This window comes from Talaromyces stipitatus, genomic scaffold, assembly GCF_000003125.1.
Source record: "Talaromyces stipitatus ATCC 10500 scf_1105507295523 genomic scaffold, whole genome shotgun sequence".
NCBI lineage: Eukaryota > Fungi > Ascomycota > Eurotiomycetes > Eurotiales > Trichocomaceae > Talaromyces > Talaromyces stipitatus.
The window spans coordinates 2207487-2230147 of record NW_002990113.1 but is presented as its reverse complement, the minus strand read 5'-3'; the positions used below and the strand labels follow the sequence as shown (position 1 = coordinate 2230147).

Sequence of the window (22661 nt, the reverse complement as noted above, 5' to 3'; positions counted from 1 at the left end):
GACTACCGAGATGCACAACATGAGTATCATACCAATCCAATTATTATCTGTGAAACAAGCTATACCATAACACATATAGAGAGAATAAAGACTAAAAATACACCCATAAGAAAACACCAACACCACGCAACCAGCAATAATTTGGATAAGGGATCAGTTCAATGACGAGACGCAGGCAGCAAACTGAGAATATTCATGAACCCTCTTCGCAAGGCAGAAGCGAAATCAACAATTACTGCACCACTGACAACTCCTATTCCTGCTGCTGATCCTTGTTGTTGTTGTTGTTGTTGTTGATGATGATGGGGTTGTTGTTGGGTGGTGTTGTTTCCAGCACCAGCTCCGCCTTCACCTTCGTTCGAGACGTCCATTACATCATTCGCTGGAACAGTGGCAGTAGCGCCAGGGGCTGTCGATGTAGTAGTAGCAGGAGCTGCATTACCATCATCGTTTGCGCCTGCGCCTGAACCTTCTGCGCCAACTGCGAGGTCTGCTAAATGTTGGAGGGATCGTTGCTCGTTTGGTCCGACGAGAGGTGGCTGCGATGACGATGCGTTGTTGTTCTTATTGTCCGCATTATTATTAGTATTAGTGTTAGAAGTGATATTGTTCATCGAAGACTGGTTTTGCTGTTGATCGGTAGTATCCGCCGGCTGCAACTCCTCTGTGTTCACATTATTACTGTTGTTGTTTTGCTGTTGTTGAGCAGGTTTCTCCGCCGCAATCCAAGCACGAAGCTGCTGATCCCATTTAGGAGTACTGAACAAATCCTCAAACTCGCCTGCGGTAGCAGTAACTTGCGCACGACGGTCGAGAATTTGTTCAATATCTTCCAAGATCTTCCAGCAGAATTCGGCGCAGAGGGGCAATTTCGACGCTTCTAGTAGTGTGATCACAGCCAGTGATAAGGAGTATATGTCGATGGGTGATGGGATGCGAGTCGTGAGGGTGTCCTTGTGCATTTCTTTCACGAGTGCTTCGGCTGAATGGATGACTTCGTATGGTGCGAAGATGTAGAGGAAGCGGGTGATGTAGAGATTGACTGTCCAGTAGACCTGTGGTCCGAGAGCTTCGAGATAACCGACTGGAAGGATCGTGGCGTCGGTATTGGCGAGGCGTTGTTCGTGGCCCAACACGGCTTTGAGCATGTGAAATAGTAAAGAGCGAGATGCTCTTTTGAATCTTGAATTGAGTGATAAGGAGTCGTGGTCTATCTCGATTATGCGTAGGGCCGAGGATAATTCACTTGAATAGGCTATAACGGTGTTAGCTAGGAGTTAATGATGTGAAGGACAGAACTTACAAGCAAGTTGCACAGTAGCAGGCCCCATAAAAGAATAGTCCGTGGGCAAATTGATATCCTGTATATCATCATCCACAAAGTCACGCTCGCCCATTCCAACAAGATGCCATCGACAGAGAATACTGGCAGAGAACCAGCCACGACGGGCGATATTCGCATCAGAGTCTACGTCTTGGAAATCCTGAAACAAATCACGGTTTTGATCAAACGGTTTAGCAACCCTGTATGCCAAGGACATCAAATGATCGACTAGAGTCTGCTTGGGACATCCATCTCGTCCGTGCAGATTATCCGGTCCACGTTTGTCGCAATCAATAACGAGGAAGGCCAAGGTCTGAATCCAGGCGATATTGACAGGTAAAATCCGCAGATTATAAGGATCACGAAGACATGTAGAGATCAAACCGAGAGCGGTCTCAAGAGAATCCACATCGGTGAAAGTGCCGCGCACTCGCTCGATATTCGTATGAGTTACGGCGTAGAATGCATGAGAGAAAACCTCCTGTAGCATCCTACCGCACTTGTGCAGAATAGCATGTAACCGCTCTTTCGAACTTGGGAGAATTGGCAGTATGGGATGGATCTTTTCGTAATACCTACAGAATGGTCAGTCTCGACTAATTTCAAGATTGGGGGACAGTCACGTACGTTTTCAGTGCCCCCTCATCGACAGTATAAGGCTTCGTCTCATCGTTGGCAGGTTGAGATAGTACCCCAACAACTGATTCAACAGGCAGTGCCAGGTCACGATCAAGTCCATCACTCCAGTATGGTGCCGACACCTTGGGTTGTGGCTGGTGCATGCCAAATAGAGGATAGCTCTCTGGTAGATTGACGGAGGTTTCACCTTGTAAACATTGTAAGTATCATATATCAGAGCAGAGCACACATTTCATCTCTTACCGACTGTCGCCTGGCTACGAGGCGCAAACGTTGGTTGAGTCAAAGGCAGCCCGTGGATCCCTTCGCTGATCGAAAATGTCCGCTTACGGCCCAGCAGGTTCCCGTCGATCGGAGGAGAAAAGTCATGGTATCCGCGTGGTGGTGATATTTCACTCATGCCTTGGTACTGTATATCTTGCTGGGCCATTGGCGGTTGGATTTGAGATTCGAGAGTGTTCAAGCGCTCGGCTAATTCTTTGATATACCTAATCAATCCATTACTTTCAACTCTCGCAGAGGCATCGCACGATCAAGAAACACCGCTCACCCTTTACTGGGGCCCCTCTTCATAGGGACGCGACTGAACTGGCATGCGACGCCGAGACGACGGCAATTTGAACATGTTTCGACACCAGACTCTGAGGTCGCATCGCAGCGGACCTATTGTTTCCATAACCTGTTAGTTGACTGGGTACTCCAACATAATGGCGAAACCACGACGCGACTCGTGTGGACTAGCCAGGGCAATGCCCACCTTCTTACGCCTACATTCATCGCAAGCCCGAGAGACTTTGGATCGTTTGCGACGGGCACTTTGATCGCCATAGCTCAGGTCATGGTTCGGATCGACGCCGGCTTGTTGATTGGGAGGGAATACGAAGGCATTGTTGTGTTGTTGATCTATGAAGTAAGACGCGACGTTAGAACCGCGAAGGTCATAACAGAGCGCATGGAAACGTACCATTACTCGAGCCATCCCCAAGATTATTCCCAGCAGCATCGCGCGATAACTCTGCTGTTAAGATCTCATCAGCAGTAAGCTGACGACCAGCGTAGTAGATGGCATTTTGGTTGACTTGCGCGGAGTTCGCAGGGTACGACGGCGTCGGAGGCAAATCTGACGGTTCGCGGGAGTTCATCGTGTTCGCATCACAATCCAGCAATTTCCCTCGAAGGTGCGAATCTTTTAAAAATTGTTGACGGGACTAAACCGACAATACAATGTGGCTGGTGCTCACAGGTCGCGATGGAACTTTCGCGGCGCGAGGTGGGAAGAAGAGCGAGGTTTACTCCTAGGAAAACTAGCTAGGCTTTTTCATACTGAGCGGGGGGGTTTTGCCTTGGCACGCACAGAGAACGTGCCGCCTCATGACAGAACAAATATGATCGCACGACGGATTTACGAAGCTGTTGAAGTGGTATTGTATCTGAGCATCAACAGAGCAACTACCAAGCTCTTTAGTCTAGTTACGTCGATAGACCAACTGGATCATCGCGTAGAAAAGAAAAGCCGTCTCCGTGCCGGATTGACGGCGGATTAATACTATTATCCGGCTCACCTTAACAATACATTATGCAATGGAATTCTTCCTGATGCAGGAGAATACGCACAGCTCTTCGTTGAGGGGCACGACAAAGTTGCTGGTTCTCACATTGCTTCAAATCCGCTGGACCTTCGAGAATGAATCATCGGCATTGGACTTGTTGCATATAACGCATTTCTACGAGTCTATACCACATGGAGCACACCGAACAGCCCATAATACGTACAGTCTACACGGGAAGGTCTGGCTGCTTTCAATAATTTGAGCTGTGGCCGAGTTCTCGCTGTGGCTCTTCTGAGGACTAGATGATGTTGATCGTTTCTGCGAAAACAAACACATTCCGGCCCAGCAATGGTTCGAGGAAGTTCAATGTATGGATATACACACTTTCCTAGGTAGATCTGCGTAGATGGTTGTATTCCGGTACGTACTTCATTCTCCATAGTAAGTAAACAGCGTTAGCCTCTACTTAGACCGAGGGCAATCATCCTCACCGACGCACACTGTGCAGTCTATGTATGCGCGACAGGCCGACAGCAATCAAGGCCAACCCACCCAGCACGATGTAACCGAACACTATCCTCGAGAACCTAGCGTGACTGGCATGTAGATCACAGCAGGACCATAACTAGGCATTTCTTGATGCTCGAGCCTCTGGAAGTACAACAGGACTGTATCACTCCGGTCTACGGAGTACTCCGGGCAACCGTATGAAGCGTCGTCATACAGGGAGGGGAAACGTAGCACCACTGTGAGTCTGAAAAGTGTAAGCACTCTGTTTAGCCTGTATCCAGACAGCGTGCAATACGTAGTTGAGTACATCCTAGCCCTGCGACGCCATCCCGCACTGTACCCATTTAGTTGCCGTTTTCACCCGCTGGCGGTCCACTCGTACGTTATGGGCCTCATCCTTGAAACCTGAAACCATTTGATACTGTTCCGAGGTAGGTAGAGGATACTGACTTGGAGCTGAATTGTGCTGATATAGGATGATACAGGAGTCGAGATGCACGGCTACAATTCAGCAATGATTGTTTCGTCTGTAACTGTGTAATTCGGCTTCTCGGACGGCTTCCACTTGCATTGATACCGTATCTCGTGTATTGATACGGTAATAAATCGAGAGTGAAACATCTTCAAGCAGCTGTGATTGGCTAGATGGTCGATGCACTAGCCATGCATAGAAGCATCTGACTTTCCTTCTGGAAGTCTTCCCAATTGAGCCACTGCCCGTGGACTAGCCCCGATTCCTCCCACGATCATCCATGTTCGTACTGAGTACTTGATCGAGTCTCCATGCAAAATTAATGGACTTATCATAATAGTCCTCTATAACCCTGGCGGAAGTCTGGAGAGCCCTTCTTACGGACAAGCTTTGGCGTGGCAACAAAGAGCTGGCGACGTGTCCAAGGTCCTGCATGTGTCAGATCCAGGATGATTGGGCAGGCATCGAACACATACTACTGTGTACGTACTGTACGACGATGTAATAAGCCACTCGACACTAATCAGTGAGAGACACTGCCACATTAACCTCGTAACATAACATAACATACCAATACAGTAAAGACATAAAAGGCTGCGGCAGACGTCATGGACCAGACCCGCAGTCGCTAATTCGGCTCGGTGCCTTGCCAAGACCCGCTAAGCCTCTTCCAGCGCACTGCGCCCGATTGCCTCAGGCACCCTCCCGCACTTTTTAGTCTTGCTCTTACTTAATCGATCCTTTTTCCCCCTCCGTTTTTCCCCCGTATTTTCTCTTCTTCCCTCCTCTTCCCATAACTTCCCCCAACCTCACCCTGTGGATGAACACCTTCAAAAAGTGCCACAGATCCCTCCATCTTTTGGCCGCCACTACCGATATTTGGTGTCCTGTCTAACGGCCGGCGCCAAACGGTGCGTAGGCATTTGGCCCTGTGCGTTTTTCTATTCTTCTCTTCTATCAACACCCTTTTTCTTCGATTTGCCTCCGTGGTAGCGGCTCGACAGCAGTCTCACGGACCGCTCTACCAATTGCCTTCCTTCCAATTGGATTTTTATTTTTATTTTCCCTTTTCGTCTTTATGATTCAAGATATCCTTGTTCACGGCTTTTTTTAGTGTGTTTTCCTGTTGTCTGTTGGTCTGCTCGGTACAGTTCCGTACCCACACGTGAGGGAGAACCCTCACCACCACTGTTGATCTATTTTGATTCCCACCCTGTTTCCTTCCTGTTTGGGGGCTTTTTCTACTACTTTTACTTTTCTGTTACATATTATACCCCTTCTGGCGCAGAGTCGCATGTGTGCACTATAGTACTTGTGGCAATGCTGATTGATGGCGAGAAGTGGGCTTGTGAAGCTTGCGTTCGGGGTCACCGAGTCAGCAGCTGTCACCACAGCGGTATGTCTACATTCCCATGAACTATACTAGGATACGTTTATTGACGTGTATAGACCGTACTCTGATCCATGTCAACAAGAAAGGCCGTCCTGTCTCCCAGTGTCCCCACTGTCGCGGCCTACGCAAGTCGAGGACAACTCACGCAAAATGTGACTGTGGTGACAAGAAAAAAGATCACCATGGCACAGACGGCATTCTCGCCGGTGGAGAGAATGGTGAAGTAAAGTGCCGCTGCATGCATGGTCAACGCTGCAGCTGCGCTTTGAAGAAGGATCACCTCGACCCTGTTCCTGAGACCGGACTGCCTCCATTACCTCATTCCGCCGCGGTCGATTTGCGCAAACCTCGTCTTACCTCCACCAAATCCGAGAGCACATTGACTATCTTCCGCGACGGTCACCACAAGCCAGCGCATAAACACAACGACATGGCTCACAAGTGTGGCATGCCATACACCATTCCCCGGTCTCACACTATCCACGGAACATCTGAACTTGCTCAACGCTCCGCGGACCATCTTCCCTTGGCTCTCAACAATGGTGCTGTTGACACGTCGTACTTCAGCTATGGGGCTGAATTCGAATCTCTACCCTCGCGCCGTCGGGTCAAGTCAGAGCACGGCTCCCCTGAAGTTGTCGCTATCCCGGTACCAGACCAGAGCAACTCGCAAGTCCCTCCCCTTGACTTGACGTCTCTTTCCTCGATCGATGCGGGCATTCGTGCCGAGTCTTTGAATCAGTTCATGATGCCGGAACCATTCCCAGAGCAATTCCAAGACGGATTGTTTGCTTCCCCTGACGCGGAATGGCCCACTTCTGCTGGGGCTTTCAGTGCCCCACCCGTTGACTGGTCGAGTTTCCCGCTACCGTCTGCTGGCGTGTCTACCAGTGTTAGCCAGGCGCCGTCGTACGCCAGCTTTGATTTGAACAACGTCAGCAATCCGAGCTACCCTGGTCTGACTGGCTCCTCATCAGGAGATGCCTCGGAGGTGGATGATTTCGGACCAAAGCCTAGTTTGGGTCATGACATCTACGACTTGCACAGTCTCAGCGATGGGTCAGACGTTGACCAATATCGTATCAGTTCCGCCTCGTCCTTTGCTGGATTGCCTCAAGCCCGCTTGCTCTCTTCGCATAACCTGGAGTCGATCGATATCGACGAATATCTCAGGTCAGCGAATGCATCCACAGCTGCGCTCGAGCAACAACTCCAGGCAAGCATGGCGATGGAATCGAAGGCGATACCCGCCTCTCCTCAGGGATATGCAATTTCGCACTCGCAGCCATCTTATCCGACTACGGAGTCTACGCAGGGCGTGTCGATAGATGGAGGTCAATCTACCATGGCCGACATGCTCTGGGCTTCGAGTCTCTTCGACACTTCTCTGCCTACCTCAATGGCATCTGCTACATCTGCCGCGGCTGAAGATCCTTTCACTCAGCCACCATGGGCAGAATAACCATGTCCTGTGTCCAGCACACAATAACTTACCACCACCTCCCGCACCGTCGTAACGACCCTGATGAGAGATGATGATATGTGTTTTCTACGATACCATAAAACGCAGTCTATTGTCTATTGCTATTGTTTATTATTACTTTCTCTTAACAGATGAGTCTGACGTCTCATCTGTTTATCTTATCCAAACCACTTACAGCCCGGTTGTTATCCTTACTGGATGATCGGATAGAGATTTTATTGATTTTATTATCTCCGCCTCTGCTACAGTAACATGCGGATTGCTATTTGAGTCTATAAAAATAGATTTCTTTCCCTTTTTTTTCCTTTTCGAATTGTGTAGATGTGTATACTTGACGTAAATAGTGTATAATAGAATGAATCTTGATTTCGATCACCCTTGCATCAATCTGGTCCACTGACTATCATACATGGTCACACGAGTTCACGAGTATGAATCTACCCCTTACCTCGTCCTCGATCAAGTACATACATACTTCCATGCAGATTGCGAATCGTGCAGAGCTGCAAGCCTGCAAGTACATACCTAGGTACGCAGTACGTAGTACCATGCATGTACCCTGCACACGCCGTAAAGCTTAGCTATGCCTCGACTACACTTACAAGCCAGTGATACGTAATCCGACTAGTCGGTGTGGAAGTAATCGGTCGATCGGATCGGTTTGATCTTTCTATTTACATCGCGTAGCTGTATGCACGAGAGAAAATAGCGGTGAGACTAGACCGAGGTTATGCGATGCGATGTTCGAGGTCAAATGTTGAGATGATAGGATTTCATCCATTTTACCGAGTCTGGTGTAGGATTTCTATATACATGTGTGCCTTTTGTGACTTTAATTTGGTATATTCTTTATTCACCTTCCAAGGCTATGGACGCAGACCTCCTGGTCAATGTCGGGAGTAGCCCTAATTCATCCCGGGAGAAATATACCTAGTGGCAATCCGAAACCTCGGAGGTGGGCGTTGATCATCCAAGGTTCCAAGGTTCTAGGACAAATGATAAAAGCTTGATTATTTAGTCAAAGCCTAGCCTGTGTGAATATTGCCTAGTCCGATAGGCGCATCATAAAACGATCAGTAATTAGTCTATCGATTGCAAGTTTTAGGGTATCATGGATCATGTGCTGATTAGCATGAAGCAAAGAGCTGGGTCAAGTGATACGTAACACTATGAACACACACGTAGGTATGTACTTGTCAAATACTTCGTATTTACATCCTTGAACGAGATTCTGTATTCAGTTGAACTCCTATCTGACCAGCTTATGTACACGCATTCGCACTATCCAAGAGTACTTTTGGTATATCAAAATAGATAACATCATCTCAGATATATAAACTCATATGGCAGATCAAATTCAAATCATTTATACTTCTCCATGAACTCTTCATGGAATTTTATAATCCGATCCACCCAATCTGTCCCGGGTGCAAGGAACGTGGTTCGGAAATGTAAGGTACCTTCCTTTTGACCAAATCCTGATCCTGGAACGACGCAGATACCTGTTGCATCTAGGAGGGCAAGACAGTAGAATTCATCTGGTCTCTTGTCTGCACGGTCCGCGGCCCATATGGCTTTCGGTGGGAGGGTGATTGTAGGGAAGAGATACATTGCTCCCTGTGAAAATCTAGGTTAGGGTTTGGCTCAGGCTTGGATCAGTGGTAGGAACAAACCTCCGGTTTTTGACATTCAACACCAGCCATCCTCTTGTGGAATGCCTCGTACAAAGCGAATGCGCGCTGCTTCAAACCATCCTTGATACCATTATACTCTTGCGAATACAACTCATAACTGGGCTCCCCTTCCTTGGGTGGGTTGACCATCAATTCTACCAAGCATTGCCCAATAACAGACGGGCAAAGCTGGATGCTTTGCAACTTGTAGATCTGTGCCTCAACTTCGGGATCAAAATTGACCAACTCGAAATATCCACCTCGATGACCACATTCGCCAACCATGCCCTTAGAAACACTATGTAACGAGGCCAGCTCGACTCCATCGTATTTACCGGGGAATTCCTGCTGTAATTGGCTCAGTCTTTTTTTGAAGGATGTGAATTCGCCCATGAAAATGTTGGTCTGGTAGACTTCGTCGGCGATGATGACTAGATTTTCTTCCAGGGCAAGGTTGATCACGTCTTTGATATCGTCGGGACTCAAGCTTGCGCCTGTAGGGTTACCGGGGTTGATAACGACAATAGCGCGAACATCGATGTGATGGCGTTTGGCTTCTAGGACCGAGTGGCGAATGGCATGGACATCAGTACCCCACGCTTTGCTTTCTTCGAGGTAGTAAGGAACACAGTGAGCATTAAGCAACGACAATGTAGCGGTGTATAGCGGGTATTGCGGGATAGGCACGAGGACGCCAGACGTTGCGTCTGCGCAAATCACATCCAACAATGTACTCACACCGGATGAAGCACCTCCAGTCAAGTATAAATTCTTGGGGTCTGTAGGAAATCCATCTCGTTCCTCAATGAACTTGGCCACACTATCGCGAATTAAAGGTGCTCCTTGGCTGTGACTGTAAGCACCAATACTCTGTACACCTTTCAGCAAGGTCCTTGCGCGATCAAGGACATCCTGCTTGTATCCGAAAGCCGACTTGAGCACATCCTCCTTCTCCAACAGAGCAGGATACTCCAGCAGACTCAGAACTTGTCTGAAGAATGTAATGGGTTTCTGGTCGAGTTGTTGAGGATTACCAATGTTGGCAAAGATGACTTTGTCAAAGGGTAGGGACTTGTCGCCCTTTTCAAGCCGTTCTCTGTATTCTTCAGCCCTTGTGGCTAGTTCTCCGCGAACAGCGTATTGCGCATCTCGGACTTCGGGGCGGATGTTCTCGATGTTGAGCCGTTGTGTTGCCATGCTGCGACCGATAACACGCAGATATGGTGATTGTCGTTGTGCTGTATATTATTTCATATAATCATCAGTCTTCTGAACAGTGAATGGCAATGAATATAGACCTGTCAAAGTACATGTACATATATACAAGAAATGAACATGAATCCATTAGCAGATGAGATGAGAAATAATTAGCACATCAATGCAGCAACGGCCAATTGCCCGATCCACTCAAGATGCGACGAATATTTCTCGGACGAATGGTTTCATCCATCTCCAGCCGAGCATTTGGCAGTCATACAGGACCAGGGGGCTTAGTGTGGGGTATGGAGAAGAACACGAGCGGACCATTAACAGAAAAATCGCGTAATGACTCATTTTCAAAGGCCGTGAAGAAGAGGAGGAGGAGGAGGAAGAAGAAGAAGCAATGGGCTCGTATAACATCACGCAACGCAGGAAGCTAAGCCAGAAGTTTGTTTTTCTATCGACATACCGAGACATGATGCTGTTGCAGAAACGGTCTGCAATTGAGCAGTGACGTGGGGTCGCGCACTGGCGATTCGCCGAAGGACAGAAAGGGATTTGTAAGACATATTTGCCTTTTTTCAAAATTGCCTCGTCTATCTCGTATGACAGTTTCAGAAGGCCGAGGCAATTGGAAACAATCAGCCCCCCTTCGGTTAGTATCGCGAAAGGGAAGAAAAGAGGTTGTCGAAATTCTTTTAGCCGCCATGGGATCTTTCCCGCGGAGATCGGAAGTCTCCGATTGGTTGATTGGTCTGGCAGGTATCCACCTCCAAAACTAGGGAAATTTACCCCAATTCTCCAAGTCCGCACTAGCCGCGAGAATAGAACATACGCTACATCTGTATTCACTGCTCTCAACTGTCAAAATCATTGTCCACAATGCAATTATGTCATTACTACTAGCATACAGTCAAGACTAAATCTAACTGCGCTCGCTTCCCCTGAGTCGCACAGCCTGTCCATACTTCTGCAGCTTCGTGATCAATGCATCGCCCTGTTTCACCAGATCCGCATACTGCTTGTTTTTATCATCTGGTCGGTTGGTCTCAATGACTCCATTCACGCGGTCCATGGTGCACGATATCCGCTCGGCAGCAATAAACTTGGCGAGATCCCTGTGGATTATCAGTAACAGTTTACATACACCAGGGGAAAAGAGCGTACCTGTCTAAGAAATCAACAGTCACACCGAAATCGTTGGCCATGCTGGTCAAGCCGACAACTCGGTAGCTCTGTAAGAGTTGCTGATAACCCCGTAACCGCATCTCGCGAACGAACCACGCACGATGCTCATACAAATAGCGATCCTGACTAAGGAAGGTGTCCTCAACCGAAGCAAGGGCAATAAAGAACGATCGGTAGTTTCCACTGTACAAGCTGCTAACAAGGCTGGCCAGACCGGAGAAGTCAATCGGTCTTTCGGCTTCTGCTTGAGCGCCAGAGCCAGTGCCCAAGGTGGTCAGATTAATAGCAGTCGATGCAGTTCCAGGGGTAGCGCTCGATACATCCTTCATCTCCTCATCTCCAGCACCGGGTCCAGAAGAAATAGCACCTGTCAATGCTGATACCATATCTTCACCTTCTCCAAGGATAGCCTTGATCTCTGGAGCATCGACAACTTTTGCCTTGAAGTCAACCCGCTTCAGAGACAGTGAACCGGCGAGAACGGCGTAGATAACAAGAGAAGAGTAACTGCACAGCTCATAGCTCGTAAAAGTAGATAGACTGTCAAGGAGGAGAGGTGCAGCCAGACTGTATGACCGGATAGTGAGAAGATGCAAACCCTTGTAAGCCTTCAAGCGATTCCTGCGGTCCCAATCTCCGCCACTCTCGACTAACGCATTTGCACGCTCTATCGTATTTTTCACAAAGACTCTATCGCCGAAGAACAGACCGACGCGAATCATAGCCAGGACCAAGTCGATTTTTGTGCCCAGGATGCTGGTCTTTTCCAGCACTTCTTCGTAGGTTTGGATCGCTTTGTCCTGTTTCGATCTAGATTAGCATGTTCCACGTAAATCTTTCATCAAAATAATACTTTATCACCAACTCGGGCCCAGAACTCGGCGCGTTTGCCTTGAGCTGCTAACACCTCTGTATCACCAGCAGCCTCAGCAGCCTCCTCCTCTTCCTTCTGGAAGGACTCGAGCTCCTTCTTATTCTCTTCCTTTAAACTATCATATAGCTTCTCATCCCAGGAAAAACTTATCTTTTGTGATAATTTCCGTCCTGGAAGCAGGTTGGATGTGATAACCGGTCGGCTCACAGCTGCGGCGCCGTTTGTCGATGGTTGCTGTGGAACACCTTCGCCTGAGGTGTTCAAGATTCCTTCCGTAGGGTGTGCGAGGTGTCGGTAGAGGGGAGCCATTTTATGTTCCGTGATGGCATCTTGCAGTCTCTTGAAAGAGGTCTGTCGCACTGCGGAGGCACATGATGGATTCGAGATGTTGAAGATGTCCTGCGCGAGCGACAGATCGGGATACTTGGCGAATTGTGGATCAGCCATATTGAATAGATTGAGATTCCTAGCTGGTTAAAGTGAGGAGAAGGTATAAGAGCTCCCAAAGATAAGGTGAGTTGAGTTTCGAGGAGGGAGGGAGGGTTGGGATGGAGATGTGTTGTGAGGTCAGTACTTCTGAGCTTGGATGACAAAGTTGCTGAGCTATTCGGGCGGTTGTTTTTCCGCTCCGACAGCTATAACAACGCGTGTGTCATCCTATTCTGATTGCACCATGTTCATCTCTTGAATGCTGGAATTGCTATTTTTTATTGCTCTCACTGACTAAGATACTTAGGTCGCAGCACAATTATTTTCTATTGGCAGGTCCTTTCGGAAAAACACTCGGTCGAACCCCTTTTCAGTCCTTCTTCCAACCTCCACAAATCCCATCTTTTTATATAGACTTATATTTTCGTACATCATAACATTGGTACAGACCCTCACAGCCCAGATCCCGTTCCGACGCGCCTCGTTCTCTGCATGATTCAGCAATGCCCGTCCATAGCCTCGTCCTTGTGCCGAAGCGTCCACCACGAGGATATCGATATTGACCGAATCTGCATTCGCCTTGAGGTCGCATTCTGACTGCTGACTCAATGCGATGAACCCAATTATTCTTTTTGATCTATCGACAACGTTACAATCTAGCAGTACGAAGGCATTCTGCGTGCTGACAATGTGGCTGTAATCGGCTGTCATGGGAGCCGGTGGTTTACCGATACGATCAATGTATTTGGAGAACGCAGCGTCGACCATGAATTTGATGTGGAAGACGTCGTCGACCGTGGCTTGTGATATTATTGTACCATTGCCTTGGGTGAGATCGGTCATTGCTCCTGGGGCGCCTGGCTGGCTGATACGTGTCTTAAGAGCTGTGAGAGCTAAGGTAAATTATCAGACGAAATGAATAACATGAGTGACTGCTCAGTCAATATGGTCCTCTATGGTGATGACTCTGATGAGTCACTCTCATGAAAATGACATGGGGATATGGAAAGCATACCAGCGAGGAATGTGATAGGCCCACACCAGATCCACTCGGATACATCCGATTGAGCGTAACTTTAAATCTACATACTATGTACAGTGCTGTTTTCATCCAATAGAAATAACGTACTACACGGGTCATTCGGTCACCCGCAAGTCCCATACAAAATGACCTTCTTTAACATCTTGATTTCTCAACGGATTCATATATAAACCATATCTTAGACTTTACGCATGATTCGCTATATGAATCCTTATCAGAAATATCAATTTGGAAGTGCGCCTCTTCTATAAGTCTTGAGATACTAGAAACTAGCCAAGTTATTAATGTAAATTCAATGACAGAGGGTTCTTAATATTTTTAGAGTTTTTAAATCCAGATATATATTATGATACCTATATTATAAGACATATTCAACTTTTAGATACGGTTTATATATAAATCTGTTGAGAAATCAAGCTGTTAAAGAAGGTCATTTTGTATGGGACTTGCGGGTGACCGAATGACCCGTGTAGTACGTTAGGAAGGTTCTCAGCTTAGTCAGCTTTCATGTCGAAGGAGCATACAACTGAGTCTTTAAAGAGAGACTGCTACAGAGGCTGAAGGCAAGAAGGATACCTGACATTGTGGTACGATGGATCGACACCTTTTGTTCTAAGCGCATAGCAACTATCACAGTTAATAGGTTCACAAGTGGGCAGCAGGAACTACCATAAGTAGGGTTACTACAAGGTTCACCACTGTCCCCAATATTGTTTCTCTTCTTCAACGCAGATCCAGTACAACAAAAGATCAATGCTGCTGGAGAATCAATAGCCTTTGTGGATGACTATACTGCCTGGGTAACAGGCCTATTAGCTAACGCAAATCATGCTAGCATCCAAGCAGTGATCGACAGAGCCTTAGATTGGGAAAGGCGCGGCAGAGCTACATTTAAAGGTGATAAAACAGCTATAATATAATTCACCTGGATCGCAAGCTGTTCGAGCAGCATACTGTTCATGATCAAAGGCGAAATAGTCAAACCGAAGGAAAGTGTAAAGATCCTAGGAGTAGTGATAGATTTTCAGCTAGGAGAGCCAACAGAATGAGAGGATCTTGACCCCAGAAGAAAATTTGGCTTCTGGGTGAAATCGTCCGATTGTAGCCATGCTTCTCCTTTCAAAATTTATCGTGAAGACAGGAAGATGCAGGTTAATCTTTATAGGCCCAACCCAACAGTAATTGTCGGAACGTGAATATCAAACCCTACACGTTTTGGCACCGGATATAGTTAGTCTGACGCGGCACGTGCGTGCCGCGTATATCTAGCTAGCTATCCCCGTCCCCCTCGTTCTTGGGGACAAGTCACAATATTAGGAATCAAGATATCTTCATATTGTCAGGCTCATTAGGCCGCTTCGTGTTCGCGCCTTACTACCGTCTATGCTTCGTGATACGGACCGTAGTTAAACCAACAGTAATGTTCAAGTCCATGGAATGTTCTCCCAAACTCCAATGTGATCTAGATTCGCCTGAACTTTGCATAGATATTTGTTACATAGGTGCCCATTTAACAGACATATATCTTGCATCCTGAGAAACATTCAGTATAGGCTTGTTTCCAGGATTCCTATCCCATTACTTTTCTTCATTTAACAGATATACTTCTCGAAAATTGCGGAACTATTTGCTTTGGTGTGGTCAACTGAACAAGCCAAAGATCTCTGTTGCTAAATATGATATTAGACTTCATGTGTCATGGAGATCATCAAATCTTGTTGAGAGCATAGAAATATATTTTGCCTTTCTTTCAGTCCTTCTTAGACTTGATATTTTGATGACAAGTTGATTCAGCATAGGTAGTACAAGCCACTCTATTTTATTGTCCTCTAATTTTTTTTTAATCACTGCTTCGTTGCCGATGGTTCTTTATACAGAAACAAAGACTTAATAATGTTCTTTCTATGTTTTATGGTGATTTGGATTGCAGATTGGGAAGCGTATGAGACTATCCTGCCTGTCCTTTCTTTCTAGAAATTTATCGTCGGCTTATTTTTCTTTCCAGTTCTCTAGTCAATTGTCATAAATGTACGTTCACGAGTCTGCTTCTTAGATGGCGTTGCAACGTCTATCGTCCGACAAGGGCTGTGGCATGAAGGCATGATAGTGTAACAGCCTTGGACGGTCTTAGAGTCTTCTTACAATACCTAATGGCATAGTGACAAAAGCATGGATACATTTGCTGTCTCGGGTCAAATTTGGGGCCATGGAGACAACGTGAAAGGTCGAAATAGAATGCTGAGATAGTTTTGACATTTTATACAGCGCCTTGTATGTATACTCATCTCTCTTGCTCTTGTAATGTCGTTACGTGATGTCGGATACCCAGAGATGAGTTCTGGCTGTACCTCAACAGCAAGGCTTAACCACACCGTCAACAGATGACCTGGCATATTTAGACGTGTGCACTGGTGGAATGGACGTACTGTCTTCATGAGTGGCTACTGACGGCGATAGGCTCACTCAGGAACCACATCCGTGGGGAGTACTGTTGCAAGAAAAATATCCGGTACCTACCTAGCTAGCTAGCCGTGGGCCCGGGAGGCGTTAACTGCACGATGGCGTTCGCCATCAAGGGTCCCTTACTACTTCATTGCCTAAAAGAGCTTAGACACAGTTCGTAGATCATGCAACGACATTCTATCTCCGGCACCCAGGCAAACTACGTAATATGCAATCAGACAGAAGGATCCGAACGCACTGCACGTGGTTTGAAGTGATTTTTGATTGGGATGCTGCATGACTTGATATACTACCTCGAGTTGGCAGTACGTAGATGGCTCAGCTGGAGACGGGGATAACGGAAGGATCCTTAAAGAATCAATCTGACGCGGTAGACCCAGTAATAGTACTCTCGCCATCTTACTAGCAGCAACATATGAATACATCTCGTGCGCCGGTGAGCAGCACTCATTGGCTCAACCACTTTGGCTGGCTTCTGGGGGGTTACGGGCCGGCCCTAAAAAGCTTAGCATAAACATGTTGCCTGATCCGGTATTTCGTCGTTTCAATATCATTTTGGTGTGCAATCTATCCATGACGAAGACTTTTGACGTTGAATGTCGTTGCGCCTGCTGTGCGTTACCAAGATGGTGGACGCAGTGCCGAGAGAACTCTGCAGTTGGATGAAGATCATTGTCGGTGATCCGAACCGCCTCGACTCCTGTGAATGCGGAATTGCTACCTTGGACAAGGATATAGAATAGTCGTCAGTGTTAACCGGCCTGATGCCTATCAAAGAGTACAGTTGATATCATCATATCAATTCTCTTTCGTAGAGACGAGGACATGATCCCTGACTCGACAGTGGAGCACGTTAAAATTTTTCCATTGGACATATCCATCCGCCATTCGAGAAGGATCCTCGGAGCGGCCGCCGGTGCGCCAAATACTACTCTAAGTAACTCTTCTTTGACGCCTTTTGGCGCCACAACTTTTGGCCCTAAAGAACAATCTAACTGATCGCGTGTTAGTGGGGTTGCAATCGACAGAACTCTTTCTTCTTTTTTACCCTTTTTGATAGGTCTCGTGCCGCTTGCTGGATCTTGTTTCCTCTACAGTTTGTAGACTGTGTAGTACGTATTTACGTGTAGAGAACTGTTAGAGTACGTATATCTTCATGTCTAGCATACAATTTATTGGACCGATACCTGCAATGTCTCCACTCATACTCCATGTCAATCTATCAGCAAACAATTTATATGGGCCCATTCTATAGCCGCCAATGGTATAGTTTCGTCCCTGGTACTTGGAAGTTGGTTAGAGTGGCAGAGATAACTAGACTGTCCAGTTAGTGTACAATCCTACCATGTATGTAGCTAATGTAGAGCCTTGCAGCTATAAGACGCGAACCTCTTCCTCCTCCCCCCCCCCCCACCACCACCACCACATCCTTTGAATCTTTTTTCTGCTCGGCCCTCTTCGTGTTGTCGTATACCTCAGTACGTACTGTCAAGTGCTGATACATTCGTACTGAGTAAATATTTTCTTATAACGACTTCCTTGTCCATCTCTTCTTCTCTTCAATTGTAACCTGGACTCGTTCACTGTAAAGAAGAATAAGGCGATAAGCTAGCTTCGCTACCATGTCGGATTCAGTCGAAAAAGCCGTCATGGCACAACAACCCGTGGACGAAAAGAATCCCGTCAACCCTCACGACGCTGAGGTTCCCCTTGACGCATTGCCAAAGTCTCGCTGGGAGCGTTCCTGGCCTGTTATTGCTTGCGGTGCTGGTCTTTTTTCCGACGGTTATTTGAACGGGGTAAGCTACTTACGTACTACTCGTTAGGAAAGAAAAGAATTAACGTATCCCAGATCATTGGTTCAGTCAATACCATGCTCGGCAAAATCTATCCCGATACATACAACAACTCTCCCGCCAGTCGCAACGTCAGTTCTATTGCCTTCGTGGGAACGGTTGTCGGTCAATTAGCCTTTGGTATCACGAGTGACTACTGGTCGCGTAAATGGTCTCTCTTCATTGCTACCATTATTCTCATCGTCTTCAGTGCCCTCAGCGCCGGTGCCTACGGCGCGGGCGGTAGTCAAGAAGGTCTCTTCGCCGCTTTGACAGCTTATCGTTTCTTCCTCGGTATTGGGATCGGTGGTGAATACCCTGCTGGTTCTGTCGCCGCATCTGAGAGTACTGGTGAATTGAAGTCTGGTCATCGAAACCGTTGGTTTGTGTTTTTCACTGATTTCATGATTGATTCTGGTTATGTGGTTGCGGCTATTGTGGCTACTGTGGTTGTTGTGATTACCACTGAGAGTCATCTCCGTGTTGCCTGGCGTATTTGTCTTGGTTTGGGTATTGTACCGCCTCTTAGTCTGCTGTGGTTGCGGTACAAGTTGAACGAGCCTGAAGAGTTCAACCGGGAGCGTATGCACAAGTACCCATACGGTCTGATTATCAAGTATGCTTGCAAACCATTACCGGCGATGGATCAGAACTAATGTGTCACAGGTTTTACTGGAAGCGATTGCTTGTCGTCAGCTTGATTTGGTTCACATACGACTTCTCCAGTTTCTCCTTCAGTATCTACTCGACCAAATGGCTCGACATCATCATCGGTGACTCCGCTCCTCTCTGGCAGAGTTTCGCCTGGTCCATCCTCACCAACACTTTTTACCTTCCTGGATCCATCGCTGGTGCCTATCTCGCCGACTGGGTTGGTCCCAAGCAAACCCTGGCTTGGGGCGTGTTTGCGCAAGGTGTGGTTGGATTTATCATGACCGCTGCTTATAAGCAACTCGGAACACCAGAATACGTTGCTGCTTTTGTCGTTGTTTTTGGGTAAGCCTTCCCTTCTCTTAACCCCTCAAGATATAAGTTTAACGATGGAACACAGCATCTTCTCCGCACTCGGTGAACTCGGTCCCGGCGACAACATCGGTCTTATCGCATCCAAAAGCAGCGCAACAGCTATTCGAGGTCAATATTACGGTGTCGCCGCCGCGATGGGCAAGATTGGTGCCTTTGTCGGTACTTATGTGCTGCCCATTGCACAGAACCATGCTCCCAACAAGGTTCGCGCCGGCCAGGATCCTTTCATCATCTCTAGTTCACTCTGCATTTTCAGTGCGGTGATTTGCTGGTTGTTTGTTCCTCATATCGGACAGGTATGTCCTGCTTGCCTCAGCCTTGCACAATTACAATCAAGCTGACTTGAATAGGACACCATTTCCGAGGAGGACCAGCGCTTCCGAGAGTACCTTGAGGCGCATGGATACGACACTTCGACCATGGGTAGCAAGCCATCTCAGTGAGGCAGGAGATGATAGTTGTGCGATGAATGTTGTATGTAGCTGTACGGAGTAGACACTGAACACAATAATACATGTATGCGAGCACGTGGAGCATACCAAACAAGACAATACGGTAAATACACGTATTATCTGACGATGTATTTACCTCGGCTGAATCAGCCATGATCCACTTTCCACCCCAGAATCCGGCCTCGTTCCCGACGTCTCCATCCGACTACATTTCGGAATGCTTGACAGTCGCAACTAAGTTGTGTGAATTTCTGTCGTCAGCTGCCACTTTTCTCGATTTCAAACAGGTCAACGCGATAGACAGTAGTCACGATACTTGACAAGATGGTGGCAGACGCTCTGGTATACCACCCCTCGGTGGCTCATTATCTGCGCTTCGTCGCAACCACACGTGAGTATTTCTTCCTACCGATATCATTAAAACATCGTTGAAGCTCTTAAATAAAATCATCAATCTAACAAAAAATCAGTCGGCAGAGACAAAGTCCTCCGAACAATCCAATACTTCGCCCGCTTCTACTCCTGGTACCTCTTCCGCACCAACAACCCAACCTCCGCAATCGCACCCTGGGACGCGCTCAAAAAACAATTCGGCCTTACACGCAAAATCCTGCGCGCGGGCAAATTCGTCGAACATCTCAAAGCCGCCTCCGTGGCCTTTGACAATAAATCCGCCAGTACAGACCCCGTACTCAAGAATTTGACTGTTGGTCGCCAATTGGGTTATGCGGGTTATTTAACCCTGGATTCTATCACGCTCGTTGATGCGTTGGGATTTAAGAAGTTTGATTCTGCGAAGAAGTTGCAGGAGTATTCCTATCGCGCTTGGTTGTCCGGTTTGGTTTGTAGTGTTGTTGCGGGCGTTTATACCCTTTATCGATTGCAGGAGAGGGAGAAGACGATTGATAGGAAGGAGGGAGAGGGTGTTGTGGAGGCTAAAAAGATTGAGCGGTATGTTTTTCTTCCCTTCCCATTATCACTTGTTAGTGTTTATACTGATATCACTCTAGTGAACGCGTCGCCGCACGTATTCAACTTGTCTCTGATCTCTGTGATTTGAGTGTTCCTCTTTCGGCATTGGGTTATGTCAAGCTTGATGATGGTTTGGTTGGTATTGCTGGAACTATCAGTTCATTGATTGGCGTGTGGTCCGCCTGGAAGAAGACTGCTTGATTGCGGTGCGAGATTGAGTGTGACGGAAGTTGTTGATTGAGTTGACATGACAGTCGACCTCTCCTTGTCTTTTCTTTCTAGTCATATATGTATATCCTTATTCTTTCTACCCCTGTCAAGATTTTTTACCATTCAGTATCTTACAGTGAATTAGACACGACTTTTTCATATGTTCTTGGCCATCAAGCTAGTAGGTAAAGTAGTACTATAGCTATACAATGTCACATGCTTTGACATGTGATAATTCAAGTCTCCCGAAAAAGGAAACCCGAGCTAACACATCTCAGCCCAAAAGTCAGCATTATTTTTTCGATTCTGAAATCAATCTTACATTCCTCAAGCTGACTACGGCCTACGTAAGTGGTGTTACGTACATATATGCATACATGCCGTTCCAATCTCCCCGCGCAAGTATGTGAATAATTATGATCTACATAACCAATTATACATACAGTGCCTTTCCAGTAGTGTTGGCACCCCCCATATCCGAAACCACTACCCGAACTTCACCGCCTCCCTAATATAGTAATAAACTAAACAACGGAAACCTCCAAAAAGCTCTAATATTTTGTATACCAGCCATCTGCGTTTAGTACTGCCTGCACTCTATGAGGCATAGAGTCGCTTAAATTTTGAAGCACGCGCTCCCCGATTGATTCCCGTGCCTCTATGCCTGCTTGTATTAATGCGCATAACGTAGTATCATTATCCGGTGCATTTTCTAGCTCAGGATGATCCTGGCGGATGATTGTTTTCATAATTGCCCATAGATTCTCGATAGGATTCAAATCCGGTGAATATGGCGGCCAAATCATTACTTCAACTTGCATTTCTTGAAGTAAGTCACGAATAATATGAGCTGTATGAACAGGCGCACTATCTTGCATAAAGATATCTCCATTCTCAAGTAACTCTGGAAGCTGGTCCATATAAGTTTGGCGTATAACTGTCGCAGTGATACCTCCTCCACGAGATGATCCATCCGAGGTTAATGGAACTAAGCTCGTACGGATATTATATTGAAATGCAGCCCAAAACATCTTTTTGATGCTTTTCCCAGTACGAATCTCACGTACGTCATGCTCAACTATCGTTCCCGATCACTCGATGCCTCCGATCACTCGATGCCCGTTTTACCCCGCTCCTACAAATAACATTCAAAATTCGATAATATGGTCAACGAAGCAGATATTTTAAAGGCAATTAGTGATCTAGAATCGCAAAAAAACGCCTCAATATGCCAAAACTGCCAGAAAATATAATCTTGAGCCTTCGACCCTAAGGCGCCGGTATAAAGGCCAGACCGTATCAAACCAGGAAGCAACTTCTATTCACCGCAAACTCCTTACAGATGCCCAAGAAGAAGTTCTTCTTCATCATATCTCGAAGCTCTCGTCGCGTGGATTACCTCCAACGCCTCAAATTCTCCGAAATCTTGTTGTAGAGCTTCTACAACATGATGTTGGGGAGTGCTGGATTCGTCGATTCTGTCACCGCTACCACGATCGAATTGACAGTGTTTATCTGAAAGCAATTGATCATTCTCGCAAAGTCGCTGATAACTCAGTACATTTTGAACATTTTTATAATACAGTATGAACTTTTTGACTGATTTCTTCTTTGAATTTTCGTTGATATGTTATCTAACTAACAAATATACTAAAGCTCACAGAGAAAGTCAAAAAATATCGCATCAGCCCATCAAATACCTATAACTTTGATGAGAAAGGATTCAATATAGGCCTCTGTCGTACTGAAAAGCGGATTGTCTCAAAATCTCAGCTCTGTTTAAAGAAATTACTTGGTGCAATTCAAGACGGGAGCACAGAATTTATTACTCTTATTGCATGTATTTGTGCTAATGGAATAGCAATTCCTCCAGCTCTTATTTACCAAGCGAGTCAGAGATCTACAAGATACTTGGCTTAAAGATTT

General features: G+C 46.7%; 8 protein-coding genes across 9 annotated transcripts in view, besides 6 other annotated features; 4 read left to right on the top strand and 4 right to left on the bottom strand.

Annotated features, from left to right (window-relative positions):
* Positions 1-20: 20 nt before the first annotated feature.
* On the bottom strand, positions 21-3105 carry TSTA_067480 (C6 finger domain protein, putative; the record flags this gene model as incomplete). Its single annotated transcript, XM_002340658.1, has 7 exons — positions 21-1255; positions 1304-1899; positions 1952-2150; positions 2207-2451; positions 2514-2626; positions 2721-2866; positions 2928-3105. 7 exons carry the CDS (start codon positions 3103-3105, stop codon positions 159-161), a joined length of 2574 nt encoding a protein of 857 aa, XP_002340699.1. The 3' UTR covers positions 21-158.
* Positions 273-317: a microsatellite.
* A 2710-nt stretch (positions 3106-5815) lies between the features above and the next one.
* On the top strand, positions 5816-7673 carry TSTA_067470 (Copper fist DNA binding domain protein; the record flags this gene model as incomplete). The annotated part of the gene is made up of 2 exons (XM_002340657.1): positions 5816-5891; positions 5945-7673. The coding sequence occupies 2 exons, from the start codon at positions 5816-5818 to the stop codon at positions 7348-7350; spliced, it is 1482 nt and encodes a 493-aa protein (XP_002340698.1). The 3' UTR covers positions 7351-7673.
* A 911-nt stretch (positions 7674-8584) lies between these two features.
* On the bottom strand, positions 8585-10902 carry TSTA_067460 (alanine aminotransferase, putative). 2 transcript variants are annotated; one of them, XM_002340655.1, is made up of 3 exons: positions 10714-10902; positions 9045-10282; positions 8585-8988 (listed from the first exon to the last, which is right to left on the bottom strand). In XM_002340655.1, the coding sequence occupies exons 1-3, from the start codon at positions 10811-10813 to the stop codon at positions 8734-8736; spliced, it is 1593 nt and encodes a 530-aa protein (XP_002340696.1). In that variant the 5' UTR covers positions 10814-10902; the 3' UTR covers positions 8585-8733. The 2 variants fall into 2 exon arrangements, with proteins under 2 accessions (XP_002340696.1, XP_002340697.1); XM_002340656.1 differs by lacking the exon at positions 10714-10902 and having other exon boundaries at positions 9045-10500.
* Positions 10612-10645: a microsatellite.
* A 205-nt stretch (positions 10903-11107) lies between the features above and the next one.
* Positions 11108-12869, bottom strand: TSTA_067450 (proteasome regulatory particle subunit (RpnG), putative). Its single transcript, XM_002340654.1, has 3 exons — positions 12286-12869; positions 11412-12232; positions 11108-11362 (listed from the first exon to the last, which is right to left on the bottom strand). Exons 1-3 carry the CDS (start codon positions 12751-12753, stop codon positions 11170-11172), a joined length of 1482 nt encoding a protein of 493 aa, XP_002340695.1. The 5' UTR covers positions 12754-12869; the 3' UTR covers positions 11108-11169.
* Positions 12870-13038: 169 nt separating this feature from the next.
* TSTA_067440 (uncharacterized protein) lies at positions 13039-13712 on the bottom strand (the record flags this gene model as incomplete). The annotated part of the gene is made up of 2 exons (XM_002340653.1): positions 13186-13712; positions 13039-13137 (listed from the first exon to the last, which is right to left on the bottom strand). Exons 1-2 carry the CDS (start codon positions 13576-13578, stop codon positions 13039-13041), a joined length of 492 nt encoding a protein of 163 aa, XP_002340694.1. The 5' UTR covers positions 13579-13712.
* Positions 13713-14256: 544 nt separating this feature from the next.
* Positions 14257-14808: a mobile genetic element.
* Positions 14809-17661: 2853 nt separating this feature from the next.
* On the top strand, positions 17662-19751 carry TSTA_067430 (MFS phospholipid transporter (Git1), putative). The gene is made up of 5 exons (XM_002340652.1): positions 17662-18039; positions 18093-18691; positions 18742-19071; positions 19127-19397; positions 19452-19751. Exons 1-5 carry the CDS (start codon positions 17863-17865, stop codon positions 19542-19544), a joined length of 1470 nt encoding a protein of 489 aa, XP_002340693.1. The 5' UTR covers positions 17662-17862; the 3' UTR covers positions 19545-19751.
* A 1-nt stretch (position 19752) lies between these two features.
* Positions 19753-20898, top strand: TSTA_067420 (peroxisomal biogenesis factor (PEX11), putative). The gene is made up of 3 exons (XM_002340651.1): positions 19753-19944; positions 20024-20504; positions 20564-20898. The coding sequence occupies exons 1-3, from the start codon at positions 19878-19880 to the stop codon at positions 20724-20726; spliced, it is 711 nt and encodes a 236-aa protein (XP_002340692.1). The 5' UTR covers positions 19753-19877; the 3' UTR covers positions 20727-20898.
* A 391-nt stretch (positions 20899-21289) lies between these two features.
* Positions 21290-21766: a mobile genetic element.
* Positions 21434-21802: a mobile genetic element.
* A 157-nt stretch (positions 21803-21959) lies between these two features.
* Positions 21960-22649: a mobile genetic element.
* The window catches only part of TSTA_067410 (uncharacterized protein), a gene marked incomplete at its 5' end in the record, with an annotated part of 1488 nt that continues 1009 nt past the window's right edge, over positions 22183-22661 (top strand). The window contains 2 exons of the mRNA XM_002340650.1: positions 22183-22242; positions 22658-22661. Coding sequence (XP_002340691.1) covers positions 22183-22242; positions 22658-22661 — 64 coding nt within the window. The remainder of the gene's footprint in view (positions 22243-22657) is intronic.